The sequence below is a fragment of the Numenius arquata genome, chromosome 15 (assembly GCF_964106895.1).
Source record: "Numenius arquata chromosome 15, bNumArq3.hap1.1, whole genome shotgun sequence".
NCBI lineage: Eukaryota > Metazoa > Chordata > Aves > Charadriiformes > Scolopacidae > Numenius > Numenius arquata.
In genome coordinates, this window is record NC_133590.1 from 11,240,034 (window position 1) to 11,260,526 (window position 20,493).

Below are 20,493 nucleotides of genomic sequence, written 5' to 3' on the forward strand. Positions count from 1 at the left end.
TCCTGAACTTAAACAACTACATCTAACCAATATTATATTGCCATCAGGGTGGCTTTGTCAAATATCACTTTAATGGCAACCTCACTCCTGCCTCATCCTTGAGATGAGCGTTACTAAATACAATGAAACATACAACGTAGGATTCTGAGAAGAACCAGCTTGAGTTTACCCAAAGGACTCCTGATGTTCCTGCCTTTGCCAGCTGTGTTCCTGGAAAGCAGCGTGTCAAAAGCTGCTGCAGCAGCAGCACAAACTTTTGTATTCAATAGTCTTTTAATTAAGAAATCAATCACGGGAGGAAGCGTACAGAACACAGTTTGTGACAGCACTGTGTGACAGCGCTTTCTGGTACAACTATCACTGACAGCAGTAAGTTACGGGCACGAACCTGCCTGCGGGCTGGGGCCTGCAAAATCGCTTTGCAAAGTCTTTCCAGACCACGCCATCATACACCAGATCTGGTACATCCACCACCCTAAACTCATGATTCGGTCAGTCATTGAATTTGTCGATGCATTCAGAATTCACTTCAATCCAAGCACACTTTAATATATAAAAGCCAATCTCTAAATTCCCCTGTTGTAGAATAGCTCCGTTTCTTCTGTAGATGACTGAATTTCCGGTTCGAGGTCTGCTCGCTTTATCTGCAATGTATAGAACAAGGGAATCAGCACCACCATATCCTGGTACAAACATATATTAAGTCCTCTTTACTGCACTGAACTCTGCACAAACTGAAATACTGTACTCAGAAGCAAGACTGTGTGGGATTTGGGGTTCTTTGTTTATTTGGGGGTTTGAGGGATAGTTTTTGTTTTGGGGTTGTTTTTTTCCTTCTCTGACATTTTCTACATGCGCACACAGAGGAGAAGAAATACGCTTTATTTAAAATTAGAGGTACTCCAGAGATCTAAACAGAACATTAGTGATGTTATCTCCATACACTAAAGAATCATTTAGGTTGGAAAACACCTTTAAGATCTTCGAGTCCAACCGTAAATATCTGGGTGACTCACCCAGCAGAACGTCTGCTGTGGGCTGAGCCATTGGGAAGCTCAAAGGGAACCCGCCAGCCAGACTCCCAGTACACAACTTCTCACAAATCCCCTCATTTATGTCCAGTTAATTTCTTATGGCAACAAGGGTAAAGAAATCTAAAACCAAGAGATTACAACGCCAGAAAGTTTCAGCAAATAAAAGAAGCCAGTGAAAATTGCAAGAGCCGAGTCCGTGATTTTCTGAGAATATTTTCACAGTGCTGAGAAGGGAGAGGAAATCAATGCAGAAAGGAGCCCCAGGCTCCTCTCTCACTTGGCCTTTTCCAAAGCCCAAGGTTCCAGGGCTCCTGGAATCCTCCATTTAAGCCCTGCCGGGAAGGTGCCCTTTCCCAGGGAACAAACAGAGTAGACATCACGGTGTGGTACGGGCAGGGTGAGGAGATGCTGCATGTGAGTCTGTTTACCCCTCTGATGAGCTCGCACTGACTTTGCATGAAAGAAAACATTCTCATCTACATCCCTCCCTTCCTCCGGCAGGACTGGACACAGTGCTGGGAGAGCCTTCATTTTAATCTTTTAAGACAGCTCTCCTGACCTTGCTTGCTTCAGGCTGCTGTGAAAATCAGAGAAATCTACATTGAAAAGCGTAAATATAAATAACGCACAGCGCAACTTAGAGCCAGCAAGTCCTGAAAGCCTCTGCCTGGTTCCTGCCTTCACAAGCAGCCTCTCTGCTGCCCCGTTTTAGATGCACAGCCACAGTAATCCTATTGATATTTTCTAAGCGGCCTTAAGACTGCTGGCCATAGTTACAGAATGACTATTTAATATAACACCAATCCTAAATCAATTCCTGTGGAAGGACTTACCTCCCCACACTGCGGGAACATGCTCAGCGAGACCGGCAGCATCCCTGCCAGTACTGACGTAATCATTAACATTCTCACTAAAGCCAAAGCCCGTGGAGTTTTTGCCAGTTTTGCTCTGTCCAAGACATTGAAAAAGTAAGTGTGTCAGTTTGGGCTCGAAAAATAATCTGACAGCACGACAAAGAGCATTAGCTACTATTTTAATGGTTGAAATTGCACTGAAATTAGTAATAACCTTGGCTTATGAGTCCTAAAGATGTTTTCTTACTTTATTTCCTATGCTCTTACTCCTCACTTCCTGCTCTTTCCCTTTGATTTGTATTTAGCTGCAGCATTTTCCAAGCCCAGACTGTCAATACAAGATTAAGAAAATAAGCAGCAAGATCAAAATAACAAAAGAAGGGGCATTAGTGCTTTAAAGTGCCTCAGTCCTTTGACTAGGATTTTTCTGGCATTACCCTCTTTCCTTTCAGATTTACTTCCTCTTGGCAGTCCTACTTTGCCTTGGGCAAAATTTATTACTCGATATATTTTTAAAATTTTAGCTTACATCTGCACGTATATCTTCTGATAACAGGAGCCCCTTAATCTAAGAAAGGGGGACAGAGAATTGATTTAGGCGATACTAAATTGGGGGACAGGGAATTGATTTAGGCGATACTAAATTACCTGTGTTATTTACATGAGGTAGATGATCCCGACCAAAAGCTCAGGGCAGGGTAAGAATTCTCTATAACACATACAATGAATTCTTCTTATAATACAGGGTCTCTAAATGTTGCAAAAGCCACAAAATGTTTTGCAATACATGGAAAACTATTTGGAAGTTGGGATCCAGTTTTAGTTGCAGGTTCAAGTACGGTATTACCTCTTCAGAAATAACAAATCTGAGCTAAGTGCTGTGAACAACCTTGACACCAGACACCAGGGAATGCAGGTGCTGGAAAAGAGCCTGTTGGGAGAGCACAAACACGTTTCCTGCATGGGAGCAGAGAGGAAACCCTCAGAGTTTTACACAACCTCCTGCAAACCCTCACAGCACGGATGTGGACATAAGCAGATTCGTTTACTTATCTAAATGAATCACAGCAGCTGAACAGAAACGTCACAGATAATTACTTCTGCCAAGGCAAGTAATGGTGCAAACCCAAGAAAAAAAATGGCAAGTGGTAACAGCCAGAGTGAAAACCAGACTGAACACCGAGCAGGCACCCCCAGCCCTTCTGCAGTAGCTCCTACCTTTCCACAAAGTAGGTAAGGAGAGCTGGCAGGAAGAACGTTGTCCCAAACAAGACTGCTCTGGACAATGCTGTTTCTTTAACGGCCTCCAGGGAGAGAGACAAATAAGTGTTGTTAAAGCAGTGCCCTGTGCAGCTTCAAATACCGCATGCTTCGCGGAGCACTTCTTTGTCTAGTGCTCTGGAGTTTCGAGTAACAGGTAAATGAGAGATAAGAATATTTGTTAGAGGAATTATTTCTTAAATGGCAACTGAACTCCTACAAGTGGCAAATATTCCACTTGTGACTAAGAAATACCTTAAAAAGGAAGTGAAACTCCTGATGCCATATCAAGTTTTCCTACCACGATAATGATTTTGCTGAGGTTTGCTTTTTTTAAGCTGTGCTGAACTTCTTCCAAATGGTTATACCTTCTGGGCATCCTAACTATTTGAAGTTCCCTCTCCAGCTGCCCACAAATCCTTATGCTCATCTCGCTGTTTCCTCCCCTCTGGAGAGCAGCACGGCAAGGGAGGGGCACTGATAGCACATAAAATACGAGTCCTTGCTCTAGTTCCCGTGCCAGGCTCTACAGAGGATGTCGATAAGCGAGGCAAGGGCAAATACAGAGTCAGCTTGGTCAGCAACTGCAGCCCAAGCATAAAATGCATGAGCACGCTGTAGATCAGGGCATTGCCCTTAGGGAGGCACAGCCTTTAAGTAATGTTCCCACTATAGAAGGTGCACATGATATGTACAATACAGGGCTTTTCTCTGAGGTGTCCCATCAGAAGAAGGTCCAAGAGTCTTGTCTCCTTCTGAGGTGGCCAGGGAAAGCAGAAATGCCTGTGCTGGTGTCTCTGCGGCTCACCTCTGGCACTCGGTATATCGGTCTAGGGAGGCTGCCAACCCTTGAAGACACAAGGGTTGTGGAACCTGGTTCCAGAGTCCTAGTCCAAGCCTACCCAAAGATCCAGCACCTGATCTGGGACTCCTCATTTCAATGTATCCAACTCTATCTACTCTCAGCATCACATTCAGCATCACATTCCCTTCTGAGAAGGGAATGAAAGGCAAATCAAGAGGGGCCTCCACCCCCTGGCTTACCTTCTCACCAGCCTTCTGTGACACTCCTACAACCTTGCCATTCCTGTCCATCACTTCAATTCCATTCTCAAATTCTGGGCTTCTCACCACAGCCACAGTAAATGCACTCGTCAAGCCTGCAGAGTTAAAGAGGATTTTGCTTTGAAATACCCAAAAGGACTATCTCAACAGTAACATTCGTAACTATATGCATTTCACATTTCCAGTTCAACAGTTCACAACTGGATAACCGGGCAGCTGAAGAAGAGATTGCCCCATAAAAATCTACTTGGGATCTTAATTTTTGTTTCAGGAGCTTGAGCGAGATTTTAAGGCCCCAATCCTAAAGGTGCTTTATCATTACGGACTCGGAGCTTTCAATCACTGCCACCCAGCTCAAACCAAGAGTACCCAGTTCTTAAGAGAAAGGGGAGGGGTTTGTGTTTGGTTTTGGGAGGACCGTTCAATAAAGACATCAGTGTAACAGATGGCACTTGTCAAATGCTGGGCTCATACTAATTGATTACCCTCAGCTTTCTCTCTGTACTTCAGAAAATGGAAACCTATTTTAACACCTGCTTGAAGGAAAACAAGTCAGAAAGCTCTTACGCAGATCCTCAGAAAGATTTGAGTAGCCACCTCACATAACTTGGAAGAGAGGAGATGACGTTTGTTTTAATTTTAGCAGTTTCTCTCTAAGAAAGGCCAAAAATTTCTTTAAATGGCATTAGAAAAACAGTTAATGACATCAAATAGTTAAACTTGTCCTGGTGCAACTTCACCATGTCAGTAGAGCTGTTCCAGTAATGAAGTCCCATTACCTTGTAAGGCTAATAATATTCTGTTGTAACAACTCCCACTTTCTACACCATCAGCAGGAACTATGCCAGCGCACACCTAGAGCCGTGTCACACTCTGGTGTCACGTATGTGCCACACCAGGTCGTGCCAGTTTGAGTGCTACTGCCCTCCTGATCCTTTCAGGTATAACGTCCAAGCCAAAGAAAAATGCCAACTCCATCCCTGGGTATGTTTGGAGAAACAGTTGTATGCCATGCATACAAAGATCAGAAGAATGCTCTGCAGCAATAAAACTAAAAACCAGCAAGCACCAAACAGAGGTCAGCTACACTGATCAGTGAGTGTTAACTCTCACACAGGAAGGATGGTACCCAGCAAAGGCAGCCAGAGAAGAAGGTTAGGAAACAGCCAGACCACATCTGTGCAAGGGCAAGAAAATTCTACAGTCAGATGGGGGCAGCAAATGGCCCTCAGACCAGCTGCAGGACGTACAGTTTCTTTATACTCACCAAGAAGAGGAGCAGGTAGAAGTTTTTTGACAACTAGTTGCGTTAACAAACTCTTCATTGAGTATCGATTCATGAAGACAAGAGGAAGAGCCTAAGGCATTGGGAAGAAACAGACACCTTCTATTAAACAAAAATGCGGTATTTCAGTATCTACAACAGTTTAGGAAAATAAATCTGTGACTTGGTACATAGTTACCATCTATAAAAATACACAAATGCCTTGGTTTAACATTCCAACAGAATACCTATGCTCTCTAGTAACTGGAGGTATTTGTAATCACTCTTTTAGATAAGAATACAAAATATTATGATAAAAAAAAAGCATTAAACATTATTATGTATAGGAAATAGCAGTATGAATACAAAGAGAGAAAAAGGAAAACAATTACCTCTGACTAATATTCCTTGGACATCTGTCCAACTGCCTTGTGACACACACTGCTCTCTCCCCCAACCAGGACACCTGGGGCACTTGTGCATTTGCTCCCGATTCTCTGCAGTTTCTATATTCCCATAACACACTGGCAGGAAGTTCCATTTAGGAATAGATGGCCAGGACACCAGCTAGCACTCAGAGTCTGCCTTGGAGGACAAAGGGGAAGAACCCCCACCGTCACCCATAGGCATAGCTGCCTCCTCAGACCTCTGGGAAGTCCTGAGCACTGCTGGCCCAACTGTGTTGCCCAGCGAACAGAGGCGAAAGTCCATCTCACAAAAGCAGGAACAGCCATAATTTTCAGCCAGAAGGCTTATGAAAATCACTGTCTAGTGTGGAGAATGAGGAAATGTGTTACAGGGGCATCTACAACTGCAATGAGCATCATGGGGATACCAGAGCTCACTCTGATACAGTAAACTCTGAAAACCACAAATTCCTATTCCAGCACAGCACAGAGCAAGCGAGGCAGCCCTCAGCTAACGAGCCCTCCTGGAAGGCTAATTAACCTGCATTCCATGCAGTATTTTCATGGCTATGCCACTTCTGGGATCTGAGCTAACTCTATCCAGTACAGATGCCTGCAGATTTCACTACTTTTTTAGAGCTAGACAGATCTCTTCCACTGCACCACATCCAAAAAAAAAAAAAAAAAAAAAATCAACTACAGCAACCCAGTGAGTTATTCTGTCTTTGTAAACCCTGGCCATTTCCTCTCACCACCCATTTTCGAAGTTTGCAGAATAATAAAGAAAAGGACAGAAGGGGAAGCATCAGAGGAAGCTAAGCGAGGTATTGGCGGACAGATGATCAGGAAAACTCTTATTCTCAACAGTTATGGGTTAAAACATCAGAGCACAGCATTAAACCTCAATTCTGAAGGATATCTGGCAGTGTGATTATCTCAGCATCTAGTCCTTCTCAGGAGAGCTTATTCAGAAAGCAATCATTGAGCAAATACATACACCAATACATGCTGCATAGGAAATGGCTCCCAAGCCGTGGAAGATCTGCTTTTGTTGAACTGAGTACTCCTAAGAAGGACAGAAGAAACATACTCCATAAGTGCATTTGTAAAACACTAGTAAATCATGTTCAAAATGGTCTTGTATAAGATGACTTCAGAAATAAAAATCGACACATACTTCAGCCTTTACTGTACCATTTCCATTTAAGAGGGTGAATCCTGTGGTATATGTGTGAAACACGAACTGCAGGAAGGAGAGATTATGAGCAAAAATGAGTTTGAGATTGAGACCAGAAGACTTGTAAATATAGAAAGGAAGAGGTAATTACCTGACAAAAAAAAGTTTGCTTTGCCTGGAGCTGAAGAGATGTAGCAATAACCTAAGAGAAATAACCACACAAGAAAATTAGGTTGGATGAGTCCAGAAGTTTTTGGTGAGCAGCGGTGGGCACGGAGAGAACTGCTACGTTACTATTTGCAGCAGCACCAAAAGCTCCAGTGCACCTGAAGCCGTTGGCCTTGATCCTAGGCTGACATACTGTCTTGCCACAGATGTGACATACGCACAATTTCTATCCAATATAAAACAGAGACACAGTGATTAAAGCACTGCGTGCAAGCATATTTGGGCAAGATGCTTTCTTACCCAAAATCAAAAATGCATTTATACCTGTGAAGCTTAAATAGATGCAAATAAAATAACTAAGATAATAAAAATGTAATTAAAGTAGTGAATGCGAAAGGGTCAGATTGTTTTGGCTAGTGGGGACATAAATACTAGATCTACCTGATCTAAGATCAAAGATTCTAGGATTTACTTCCCAACTCAAGACAGTGAATAAGAACTGCAGTTTTAATAAATCACAGCCTTCCTTGAGGTCTGGCCTGCCAGGTGTGCATCACTCTCAAAGAACGGAGTCAATCAAGGTAAGGCAAATATTGAATAAGAGGAGGGCAGGGAATGCCCAACACCTCAGAGAAAGATCAATAATTCATTTAACATTAGTGGATCAACTACCTTCATTATTAACGACAGCGCTGAATCTAACCACATCTATGAAAGAGCATTAAGCTGTAAATACCAAAAAGAAATATTCCTGTTAATTCTATTACTGTTCTTAATGAATTTAACAGCCATTAAGACTTTTATTATACATTCTAGTAGTGCCATGTAATTTCATGCTGTAATCTCTAGATTGAATGACGTATCTCAGTATGTTTACTCGTATGTCAAAACTAAAGACAAATACATCTAAATGAATAAGGATGCATATAATTACAGCTACAAATTTTATGAAACAAAATGGTGCAATTTTGAGCACTGTAATGAGAGATTATTTTTATATGTTTCGTAATTTCTTGACACCACCATTTCCTACTTGCAAATGCACAATTTACATAAGAAAAAAAAAAAAATCATATTCTGGGTCAGAAACACAGAATACAAGGCCCTAACTCCTTCCTACCGCATTTCCATTTTTTCTTGAGGTTAAACAGACCAAAACTAGGCCTTGCTCTCAATGCCTAGCAAATTTCACCTTGCAGCAGAGACCTGACCATCACACATGAACAATCTCTTTGGATAGCGCTGAAGGAAGGTAGCGAAAAGGTTTGAACTTCCAATGAGATTCTTTAAGAGCTCAATTTCTAGATTACTCAGCTCTTCCTGAAAATACAACTAAGAAGCCTAAAACCTTCTATTCCTTCCCTTCAGCCCCTGGCTTTGGAAAAACGTAAGCCCTGCGGTACACCAGCACCTTTTGTGATTACTCACCAATGGAAGAGATATGGGCAGGAAGGCTAAAAAGAAAGAAAACTTCATTTCAGTAAAAGTAACTGCCAAGTCTAGATTTTGAGCAGAAAATTCCCCTAACTTCCCCCCTCTAGTTTCAGCTCTAAGTAAAACATTAGCCCCCAAAAACCCCACATTTATCTCATATTCTTTATTAAAGAAGCCAGAATACCCAGCCACAGGTTATAGCCTAAAGGGGCCATTGTGAACTGTGCTCAACACAGCTACTTGGAAACTATATAACCAAGTTTTGATCAGAACTTGCTTCTCCTGCCTCTATTTAAAAAAGAGACAGGTGGCAACAAAGGCTGTCACAGCTGGGAGTGGTTATACAAGGTAATCAGTAAATAGCCTAAGTATGGTTATATCTGATTAACAACATGTGGCTCCCTAAACATCACCCCAAGCAGACTTTACCTGCCACCAGAGCAAGTAAATTTGTACAGTAACCACATCCATCAAGTGAAAATTTAGCTCATAGTAGGCTGTTTCACATGTGGAGGGATTTGGGAACTCATTCTGTAGTGACAAAAACCAGAGACTGGTCAGACTGTTTCCACCCAGCTGAGCAGCTGAACTGTGGGGAAAATTCCTCAAGAGGACTGCAGGAATAAAAAAATCTTCAACAGACGTGAGAATGCAACTAACAGAAGTAAGAGTTTACTTGTTTTTCAGTAAGGAGAAGAGTGCTGCTGTAGTATCACAGTGGCTATTTACTATGAGCTATTCCCCTCTGATCCTTCAAACATACACACAAAACTTCTCTTAAGGGCACTTACCTGGAGGTCTAAACAAAACAGGAATTATCTTGTCTGTATCAGGATGTACACTGGACTTAAAAGAAAAAAAAAAAGTCAAATGAGATCACATTTGCTATACTTGAAATAAGAAAGAAGAAAAAAATTTCTAAATATTTTTTAAACTTACCAGGCTTAGCAGGAAGGCTTGTTTTGTCTAAACAATTTGAAAATTAAGTTAGTAATCAAGTTTCAGAAGAGACTGGGTAAAAATCTTCTATCTAAATTGATTATATCTTTGTTTCCCAATAACTTAATCTTATACGGAATATCATATATATATATACACCCCCTTAATTATTTTTTCCCTAAAATTTCTCTCCATATACTCCTTGTTGAATATAACTTACATCCCATGTGCTATGTAACAGCACCAAAATACACATTATGGCAGAACAGAAAGTTAATTTAAAAAAGCTAAGCTAGAAGATATTTTAGAACAGAAAACAACAATTCTTAAATACAGCTAAAAGCCTAAATAATTATGTTAAGATTTCAGCTTTTCTGGATAAGAGAAGTTTTTATTTTTCCTTTTAGACACACAAGGTACTAAATGCCACATGAGAAGAGTTGAGGCCACAACGAATCAAAAGACAGACTCCTAACGACGCAAGGGCTCAACACAACATTCCAGCAATTCCATGAGTAGGTTTCCCACCCAACTACTTCTACTGCTCATATTATGAGATGTGAAACGGAACCAACCTGCCCTCTATACGATGACAAAACATCAGAGATTCAAAATGAGCTCATTTTACATATTTATTAACTACCTATATCATCCCAGGTGAGGGCAGACAGGCTTAAAGCAATGATTCCTAGAGTGATCCAAGAGCATCGTTTAAACTCAGCTGTATGATACACAACCTTGCATTGAGTACTGTGTGCAGGTCTGGAGCCCTCAACACAGGAAGGACATGGACCTGATGGAGCGGGTCCAGAGGAGGGCCACTAAAACGATCAAGGGGTTGGAACACCTCTGCTACGAGGACAGGCTGAGGGAGCTGGGGTTGTTCAGCCTGGAGAGGAAGAGGCTCCAGGAAGACCTAATAGCAGCCTTCCAGTACCTGAGGGGGACCTACAGGAAGGCTGGGGAGGGTCTGTTTCCAAAGGCCGGCAATGACAGGACAAGGGGCAATGGTTTTAAGTTGGAGAAGAGCAGATTTAGATTGGATATTAAGAACAAGTTCTTTACTCTGAGGGTGGTGGAACACTGGAACAGGTTGCCCAGGGAGGTGATTGAGACCCCTTCCCTTGAGATATTCAAGGTGAGGCTCGACAAGGCCCTGGGCAACCTGGTCTAGTTGGGGATGTCCCTGCTGACTGCGGGGGGGGTCAGACTAGATGACTTTTGGAGGTCCCTTCCAGCCCAGACCATTCTATGATTCTTCAGGATAGTAATAATGCAATTTGGCATCAGTAGTCATCCCAAGAAATTTCTACCAGATTCATAGATTAGAAAAATCTCTGTAGTAATGAGCTCTTCTTGTGTTATCCCGTGTATCTGAATCTCTGTGTTCTTTCTGCCAGACCTTATACTAATAGCAACCATTTCAGCCATGAAAAAAGACACATCTATTTTCAATAAGCTGCACTCCAAAATACCTTATCATTCTGTATGGGCTCACTTAGTGTCTTTCCGCTGTTTTGTACTAATAACCTGGTTGTTCTTATTTCATCCTGTATTTGAGAAAAAGGCAAACCAATCAGAAAAAAAATAAATCGGATTTCAATATTCTACAGAGCAACATATCACTTATAAGACACATTAAATACAAACCTACAATGTCAATCTAATGAACCTCTCCTTTGCCAAAGCACTTAAAACAAGAACACACCTTGACACACAGAACAAATTCACAGTCAGAAAAAGGCTTTCAGATTATTCAGCCCCCCTTGGTCCCTTTGTGTATCGATCCTTCAACTCATTACATCAATGCACCTGAACTTTAAGGTTCACAATTATTGTGACAACTGTAATAATCATTCTCTGGTACAAAAAGCACTTACAAGTCAGGTGTGCTCCCTCCTAGGGGAGGCTTCCTCTCAGCACAGCCACCTGGAGGAGAATCAAGGAGCTTCATGACCTTCAGATGAGGCTGCACCACATGGATGGGTGCGTGGACTGGCCTGCAGAGATTTTGGGTGCCTGTGGTGCAGTTCAGCAAACCTGCCCTCTGCGACAGCCCCACATCTCGAGTCCTCCAGCAGCAGGTTATTATTTAAGATCAGCCTCGCCAGCGGCTCGCTTCATCTCTCTTGTCTTCGGGGGGTGTGTGTGGGGGGGGTGTGTTCCCGATTCTTAATTGGGGTAATTCAATTGTTGGCACAGCAGCCACGGCCTAGGCAGGGCTGCTGCAATGGCCGTGCCTAGAAATGACCCGTGTTTGATGCAATTATGTATAGAAACGCCAGGCGACGGGACCAGTACTCACGGAGGATTTCAGGAGCAGCAGGGGATCCAAGACGTCCGCCCAAAGAAGAAACCTCTGGAAAAAAGACTGAGGGAGACGAGGCGTTAATAGGGAGGGAGGGAGGCAGCCCAGCCCGCCCCGGCCCCTCTCGGCCCCTCACCTGCCCCTCCGTCCTCCAGAACCGCAGGTTGGCGTCCATGGAGCCGCAGCACCGGAAAGGCGCCGCCGGGGAGCGGTCCGTCCGCTGCACCTTCCGCCCGGGCCCCGCACCGCCGCCACGGGATCCGGGCCGGGCTGAAAAGGCCCCACGCCGGGGTAGACCTGGTGCCTGTGCCGCCTTCCCGCCCTCAGGCGCGGGCCGGGCCCTGAGACGCCGCCGCGGAAGGAGGGAGGCAGCCGGGGCCGGCGGCCCGGGAGCACCCTCAGGGCAGGCCCCGGAGCGAGGGAAACGGATGGTGGTTAGGAAAGGTCCGACGGCCTTTTCCCCTTCTAGCAGTTTCCCTCTGCACCAGTTGGAAAGGCAGAGCCGAGGAGCAGGACGGCAGGGAAACCCCCTGTGTCCTCCACATTGACTGAAAATGACTGAGGTAAGGGCAGGATTCGGCCAGGTAACAGATCAGTGCGGTTTCACAGGCACAAACTGCTGCCGCTAACACCACCAGCATGTTATTTGGCATCACCGAGCTGTGCAGGGGTTTAACTTAGCATCTTGTAGGTCCAAGAGATCAGATTTATTGGAAAAAAATGCATGGATACTTGTGGACTTCTGCAAAGCTGAAGTAAAACATTGGGACTGAAAGGGGGTTTGCAGGTACTGAAACCTGGCGCATCACCGGGCACCACACAACATCGGGCTCGGATTTTCATCCTTTCACTTTGCAGCATTGATAGCTGTGATAAACATAACTTAGGACACGCTTTACCGAGGTGGTTCCCTCGTGCTTCTGCTCAAGTCCTTTCCCTTGCTAAAAAAGGCAGGTGAAAAATACAAACGCATTGGGCATTATTTATCCATCCCCTCAGCAGCAGCACACATGCTACGTACCGTCTATGGGCGACTCAGCAGGGTACACACACCGAGGCAGCGCTGGCTGTTAACTGCTGGCTGTGAAGAAAGGTATAGAAGATAGTTTCTAAGGCAGTGCAACTTACCCAACTTCTTCAAAACTCTGAGAAACAGGAATCTTTGGGGAAAAAGTGAAAGAAAAGCAAAGCAACACACCTGCTGCTAGTCAACCTTAAGATTTATTATTATAGCTAGAGATACGCTACATTGTTTTCAAGCAGTACAACATTTCACCTTTAAGTTTTTCCTGGAGACACATTCAAGCAAATAAGCAATGCTTTAAATGACAGAAGACTGTCGTTAAGCTCCAGTACGTACACTATTGGGGTTCAAGTTTTTATTATCTCCCAAGCAGAATGCAAGTTCTTCATGCTTGTTAATGCTCCTGTGTAGCTGCACTGCATCTTTAACTATATGCAGGATTTAAATGGCACATATTTACATTCATTTCAAGTTATAGTGCATTTACACATCAAAACAAGGGGGTTTTTTAAAATTATTTTTTACTTGTTACATTCATCTCTTCCTCTCTAAAATTCATTAAAAACAAATTACATCTCAAATTTCCATTTTCTGTATTCTCCCCATTGTTTCAAACTATTGTTACAGAATTTCATTTTTCACGAGAAAAGAAAACCAGGGACACTTGCTGGTCCAAAACTAGTTCAGGAAAGAGGGAAAAACCCAGTGGAAAACAACTGTAGTGTGTGTATTTGTTGTATTCAGAGAGAATTCTAAAATTCATTAAATTGAAGTTGCAAAAGGGTTAGGAGGGAAGCCTTAGTTTTTACCCTTTTTTAAAGCAAGACAAGGGAGTCAAGTAAATATTTCATCATTTAATTTCTTCTTAAACATGAGAACATGAGAACTTTGATTTGATTAGTTTTTTTTATAGAATCACAGCTGCTTTCCTAATGTCTTCCGCTTATGGTAACCAGGAATTTTGTCCACATATTTGAGTGTTTATGTATGCACTTTCTCAAAATATTCTTTAGAACCTTCTGGGCTTGGTTTGATCTGTCAAGAAAAGAAAGTTTAGTTATTATATGCCATAACCGAGATAAAAAAAACCCCAACCAAACAGATTTGACACTTTATCCAGGAAAATCCATGCATACTTTATAAAAACAACAGGTTATTTCTGTTTCTGCACTTGACTGAAAGATGAAAGCCTAAATAATGTACAAGCTCCTACTTGCAAATTTTAAGTATACAGCACATTTTTCCCGCTAAATATCAAGCAGGACATTACATAAGGGAAAAACATGAAGACAACTGGTGGAGCGTGCAAGTCAAATTTAGAGTTTTAAATACAATTTGTGTCTTCTAAAAGAAAATCAGTGACTTTATTCACAGAAATGGCACATTTAGTTAGCATCATACAAATCGACTGAATTGCTCTAACCGATAAAAGCCTCAAACCATTCTATGATTTAAACAACAGGCAGAGATTCAGTCAAGCACCTCACGTTAATGTGGTTCTCAGCCCTTCAGACATGCAAAAATATGCCAGTGTCTATATTTAGAAAAGTGATATTTAGCAGACGCTTACTGTAGGGGAGTCTGGAGTCCAGTTTGCCGGGCAAACCTCTCCATGTGTTTCCACATACTGGAATGCTTTCACCAGGCGGAGGGTCTCTTCCACACTACGACCCACGGGGAGATCATTGATACTTAGGTGCTTGATGACCCCATTTGGATCAATGATGAAGAGACCTCTGTAATTGAGCAAGAATTCAGGGAATGCAAATCACGTTCCAAGACCAAACACAAGGAAGTGGATGAACTATTTCAGGAAGGCGGTTATTCTTAGATGCATGTATCAGAGTTAGGAGTAGCAATACATTTGATATATTGTTTGTTAGTGCAATGATCAAAAGCCAACTAGTATGGTATTGTGAAATTACAAACTATGCACAAAGACTATTAAATTGAGACAGATGTATGACAGGTAGAACTTCTAATTCCACCTATATTTCAAAGGTGATAGCTGGCATCCTGGTCTTTTTGATATGAAAATATCTAAAGGTATTGAGTGAAAAGCTGCTTACTCATTAAGCTACTAAATTAAATCCTGTTGCATATAAACGTTTGTGAAAAACAAAGTCCCAGCCTTACCATATTAACTTAATTTGTCAACAAACAAATGTCAGAAGTTCCTGATTTAAAGAGATCAGGAACTAAAGATCTCCCGAAGACTCCTACCCAATCCAATAGATCTCAGGGACCACTATTTGCTTTTAATAAGTATTTCCATGGTGGAGAAGGAAATGTCAATTTTTAAATTCTAGATAATTAAGGGATTGACTGTAGTGGCCTCTAGGACTACTGCTTTAGAAACTTCTTGCACAGAAGTTAAGGCAGTCTCTTCTCTCTTCAGAAGAAAGAAAACAAAAAAAAAAAGAGAAGAAAGTGGCAGACCTAAATTGTGACAAAATATAAAAAACTGTAAATTGTTCTTCTATCCCAGTCTTGTTTTCCTTAGTGATATGGAGTTCCCCTGCTAACAGAACAGCTGGCTTTCCCCTGCATGAGTTCTCAGAGAGGCCTGGAACCATTCTCCATTTAATGGCCATAATTGCCACATACCCTTTCCTAGGGTGGGATCCAGCACAAGTTCTGCAGAAAAAGTAACACCTTTCTGTCTTCCTTTGATCCTTGTGCGGTTTCCCCTGCAGGAGGGGACACAACAGCTCACGTTGTTTTAGACTGGGTTGTGTCATAACTGAGCGATCGGCAATCGCATGTTACCTTAGTGCTATGCCAGGTCCTTCCAGCAGCACACCATAATCACGGGAGATTTGTTTTGTGAGGTCCGACAGAACTGGAATATTCATTTTGCCCAAACCGCCGCTCTAGAAAAAAGAGTACGATTCCACTTTGTTACAGAACGCATTTTAGGATTATCCTTCTCGAGTCACTGGGTTCAGTGTTCCTGAAGTTATACTGACAACAAAACACATTTATGCCGTTTGCTTCATGAAAGGAATCATGGAGGGGTGGGAGGGTGGTGTTTGTTTGGTTTGGTTTATTTGGTGTGGGGTTTTTTTTTCTTTTTAAAAGTTGTCAGGATCATTTTGTTTCTTTAAAACATGAAAACTTCTTTTGCACCCAGCATTTTAGAATTGCTTCTTTTGGTAGTAAAAGGCTAGCTATGACAACAGTCCTCAATTTTCAGAAAGATTCCCTTTGTAGCCTATTCAGGAGCTTTGAATACAAAAATTTCTACTGCGTATTTAAGTGTTCAAAATTAAACAAGATGAACATGGTGGGGAGGGAAGACAAACCTGCATACTATGAACAGACAAAAGAGAAGGCTTCTAACAGCCATGCTAGGGATGTCAGAGTTCTGCTGCTTTCTTTATTTAGTGCATGTTTTTGGGGTTTTTTTCCCTCCCCCAAATCAATTTAAATACTATTTGGAGAGTTGACCAAGATTTCTTTCAGTTTTGCAACAAACTGGAACTGCAAGAGAGATAAGCTCTCTATCCTTGAAACAAGCCCGGCGTTTGTTAGCTCTTCTATTCCTGGCATCATCAGTGAATCATTGTGCAATCTCAGTCACTCAGACCCTGATCCTGCAAATGCCTGTCCCCAATGGAGTTCTCACACGCAGAGCTTTGGGCGCAGGTGTTGGAGAAACCAAGGCCTTCAGCTTCTCTGGGTGTCAGTTTCCCAGCTGCACCACCACGGAATTCTTTCTGCCCTTTGCAGGGTGTCTTGCACCCAGCAGTGCCCAACTGGCACACGCTGAACAGCTTTCACATGAAGCGCTGAAGTCAGTCCATAATCATGTTTTAGAGCTTTGAATAAAGCACGCAGAAAATTAAATACTCCCAATAGGTTCAGCCAGGCCATATTAAATCTGGCAAACTCTGCTCCCTCCCCTCTATGTGACAAGGGCAGAGCCGCGCACCTGGAGGCACGCCAATCTGCAGACTGCTCTCCACCTGACCATACCAGTAATGACCGATGGCCCAGGAGCTCCTGCACCTTCCTGCGACACTTCTGAGTCTCTACAACCAACCAAACCAGTCAGGTGCTTGATGGGATCAAAAGCGGGCATTTCTATAGGCATCTGGAAGAGGCTCCTCTCCAGTAAAAGGCTGTCTTTATCACTTTCCCTCCCTGAAGAAAGCTGAGCACCTCCGTTTGTGTTGCAGCAGTGGAACTATTTCAGCAAGTGAAGAGTTAATAAAGTGCTCCAATAATCTCATCATTCTTCTGCTTCCATTCTGAAGCCACCACTGCTGGGTACCGCTTAACGCTAAGGACTAAACAGCTGCTGCTGATTTTCTGTGAGGGTGCACACAAAGCATCAGCTCTAACCAGCAGCTCAGGACAGTGACATGTACACTGAGTATTTGTCTTTTGAGATAAACATGTAAGGACGTGACATAACCTACAAAACTATCACGAGAGCAAAACAAAGATGAAATAAACCCTGAAATTGGTAAGGAAAAGGGCAAGAAAATGAAGACTGAGGTCAGAATTATGTCATCAAATGTAGAAGTCAATCACTTCACGTATCACTTCACGCATCACTTCACGCAGTCTCTTGAAATCGGTGTTTGCACAATTGTTTATTCAACTCTTCCTCTCAGGAGCTCTATGTGAAAAGAAAACAAACCAACACAGAAAGGCCCCAAACAGCTGCCCAATTCGTACCTTTCGTGGCGTATTTATCCAGGCCAGATGACAAAAATGAGAATCCACAGAAACTGCCACCACTTCACAGTTCACATCACGAAATTCATTTGCTTTGTTGCTGAAAGCCACAATTTCTGTGGGGCAGACGAAGGTGCTGGGCAGGAAGAGAGAACAGGCTGTAATGATTCTGCCATCTTTTGAGAGAATTTTTTAGAAAACACTTCTAGGTGCTAACGCTGCGCTGTGTTTTCTTCCACCTGATAATTTTAGCCGTGTTTCCTGCTGAAGATTAGCTTCAGCCAGACTCAAAGCAGCAGCCATAGCCACCCGGCTGGCTCACCAGATTTCAACGCTCAGTTCAAGGCAGGTGTTTTGCAGAGATGGAGGAACTGTCTCTGCTACACACTCTCTAAGACAAAGAGGTTTTGGAAACTCTAAGAGACTGTGAGGTAAATTCTCCCCCATGTGCCCACATACACCAGGATGCTCCTGGCAATTCAAGTTTTCTGGACAGGCTCAGCCCCATCTGTCCACCTTTTGCTCTGGAGCCATCCTGCAGCAGTTCTGCTGGCCCTGCTGTCTCCTACGTGACCCTGGATTGCAACGCAAAGCCTTCACCCCAGGATGTGACTGTCAGAGGAATCACCTCAAGGAACCACCACAAGGTCACGTCCACCTCCTGAAGCAGGCCTGGCAGCTGGAGGATGCTCTCCCACCACCGGGTCCATTGCTCTAGTACACAGTGGCCATTTGCACCCAAGTCTTATCATTCTGCCTCTACAAACACACACATCTGCCTTGGAGGACTAGCCTGGATAAGGGAAAACCAGCACTTGTGGTGACCTTCAGCAGGACAGGAGGCCCATGTGAAGGGAGAGAAGCCTGCACTCACAAGTCCAGGGGGTAGAAGAAGAGCACCAGGTATTTCCCTTTGAAGTCATCCAGGCTCAGCTCCTTGAACTCTCCGTTAACCACGGCCGTCCCTTTGAAGAACGGGGCGTGCTGTGTCACCGCTGGGGCCAACCGCCAGGAGCCTGCGGGGGACAAAACACAGCTCTGGGCCTGGTCGGGCCTACGCCTCCTCCTCCCGGGCGCCGCCGCAGGGGCCGTTCCCGCCTGTGTCCCGGCCGCGCTCCCCGCACTTACCGAGGCTGAACTGGCGGCGGGCGCAGGGCAGGGGCCGGCCCGTCAGCCCCCTCCCGGCGGCGGCAGCGGCGGCGGGTACCTGCGGAGGGAGAGGGAGGGTCAGCGCCGGCGGGGCCGGGGCGCGGGGGCGGCCCGTGGAGGGGGTGACCCACTCACCGCGGTGCGCAGCAGCCTCCCCAGCGCGGCGGCCATGTCGAGCGGGCGGAGCGGGCCCGGCGGCGCGGGAGGGACGGGGCGGGGAAGGGAGAGGAGGGGCCTTGAGCTCAGAGACCGGCCGGGTACGGACTATACCAGCGCAGTCGGGTCTGGGTTTGGTGGAACTCGCTGAGGCTATCGTTGTTTAATCACAGTTAAACAATTACGGCGCGATCTCCTTGCATGACAAGATGAGGGAAAGGCTGTCGATGTTGTCCGCCTAGACTTTAGTAAAGCCTCTGATACCGTTTCCCACAGCATTCTTCTGGAGAAACTGGCTTCTCATGGCTTGGATGGGAGTATGCTTCGCTGGGTAAAGAACTGGCTGGATGGCCAGAGTGGTGGTGAATGGAGTTAAATCCAGTTGGTGGCTGGTCACAAGTGGTGTTCCCCAGGGCTCACTACCGGGTTCTGTTTAATATATTTATCAACAACTAGGACAAGTGGATCAAGTGCACCCCCAGTTAGTTTGCAGGCAACACCAAGTTGAATGGGAGTGTTGATCTGTTTGAGGGTATGAAGGCTCTACAGAGGGATCTGGACAGGCTGGATCGATGGGCTGAGGCCAATTGTATGAGGCTCAACAAGGCCAAGTGCCAGGTCCTGCCCTTGGGTCACAATAATCCCATGCAGCGATACAAGCTTGGGGAAGAGTGCCTGGAGCTGCCTGGCAGAAAAGGACCTGGAGGTGTTGGTTGACAGCCATGAACACGAGCCAGCAGTGTGCCCAGGTGGCCAAGAAGGTCGACAGCATCCTGCCCTGTGTCAGGAATAGTGTAGCCAGCAGGACTGGGGAAGTGATTGTCTCCTTGTACTCAGCACTGATGAGGCCCCAGATCAAATACTATGTTCAGTTTTGGGCCCCTCACTACAAGAAAGACATTGAAGGGCTGGAATATGTCCAGAGAAGGGCAACAGAGCTGGTGAAGGGTCTGGAGAACAAGCCTTAGAGGAGCGGCTGAGGGAGCTGGGGTTGTTTATCCTGGAGAAAAGGAGGCTGAGGGGAGACCTTCTCACTCTCTACAACTACCTGAAAGGAGGTTGTAGCCAGGTGGCGGTTGGTATCTTCCAAGTAACAAGTGATAGGACAAGAGGAAACGGCCTCAAGTTGCGTCAGGTGAGGTTTAGAATGGATATTAGGAAAAATTTCTATATAGAAAAGGTGAGGAACAGGCTGCCCAGGGAAGTGCTGGAATCACCATCCCTGGAGGTATTTGAAAGACAGGTAGACATGGTACTTAGGGATGTGGTTTAGTGGTGGTTTTGGCAGTGTTAGATTAATGATTGGATTCGATGATCTTAAAGGTCTTTTCCAACCTGAATGATTCTATGATTCGACAGCCATGTGCCTGCTTAGCTCCTCTCAGCTGAGAGCTGATGCAAACCAAAGTAATCATCTGATTTCCCACACAGTCAGTTATTGCTGCTAATGGTCTGTGCCACATTAAGCTGAATGTGTGTCTGTGGCTTCTGCCTGCCCTGGAGGTTTGTTCCAGTTCTGTTCACTGGTCCAGCCTATGAAGAGTGGCTGGGGTGTGCATTAGCTCTGG

At 44.4% G+C, this 20,493-nt stretch overlaps 2 protein-coding genes across 2 annotated transcripts; both read right to left on the minus strand.

Moving 5' to 3' along the window:
- Positions 1-258: 258 nt before the first annotated feature.
- SFXN4 (sideroflexin 4) lies at positions 259-12,093 on the minus strand. Its single transcript, XM_074159047.1, has 14 exons — positions 12,047-12,093; positions 11,908-11,973; positions 11,078-11,152; positions 9,603-9,629; positions 9,455-9,509; positions 8,658-8,683; positions 7,213-7,263; positions 7,062-7,127; positions 6,882-6,950; positions 5,481-5,571; positions 4,193-4,308; positions 3,107-3,192; positions 1,868-1,982; positions 259-644 (listed from the first exon to the last, which is right to left on the minus strand). The coding sequence occupies exons 1-14, from the start codon at positions 12,083-12,085 to the stop codon at positions 567-569; spliced, it is 960 nt and encodes a 319-aa protein (XP_074015148.1). The 5' UTR covers positions 12,086-12,093; the 3' UTR covers positions 259-566.
- A 1,018-nt stretch (positions 12,094-13,111) lies between these two features.
- PRDX3 (peroxiredoxin 3) lies at positions 13,112-18,964 on the minus strand. The gene is made up of 7 exons (XM_074159241.1): positions 18,905-18,964; positions 18,749-18,827; positions 18,495-18,636; positions 17,621-17,756; positions 15,704-15,807; positions 14,505-14,670; positions 13,112-13,969 (listed from the first exon to the last, which is right to left on the minus strand). Exons 1-7 carry the CDS (start codon positions 18,938-18,940, stop codon positions 13,916-13,918), a joined length of 717 nt encoding a protein of 238 aa, XP_074015342.1. The 5' UTR covers positions 18,941-18,964; the 3' UTR covers positions 13,112-13,915.
- Positions 18,965-20,493: the final 1,529 nt, after the last annotated feature.

Coding starts and splice junctions, on each gene's coding strand:
- SFXN4 (XM_074159047.1), bottom strand. CDS start 12,085: ATGGACGCCAACCTGCGGTTCTGGAGGACGGAGGGGCAG. Junction 9,630..11,077: donor AGCCCATACAGAATGATAAG/GTATTTTGGAGT, acceptor CAAATTGTTTAG/ACAAAACAAGCCTTCCTGCT. Junction 1,983..3,106: donor CTTACCTACTTTGTGGAAAG/GTAGGAGCTACT, acceptor TGTCTTGGACAG/AGCAAAACTGGCAAAAACTC.
- PRDX3 (XM_074159241.1), bottom strand. CDS start 18,940: ATGGCCGCCGCGCTGGGGAGGCTGCTGCGCACCGCG. Junction 18,828..18,904: donor GGAGGCTGCTGCGCACCGCG/GTGAGTGGGTCA, acceptor CTCCCTCCGCAG/GTACCCGCCGCCGCTGCCGC. Junction 18,637..18,748: donor CCGCCGCCAGTTCAGCCTCG/GTAAGTGCGGGG, acceptor TGTCCCCCGCAG/GCTCCTGGCGGTTGGCCCCA.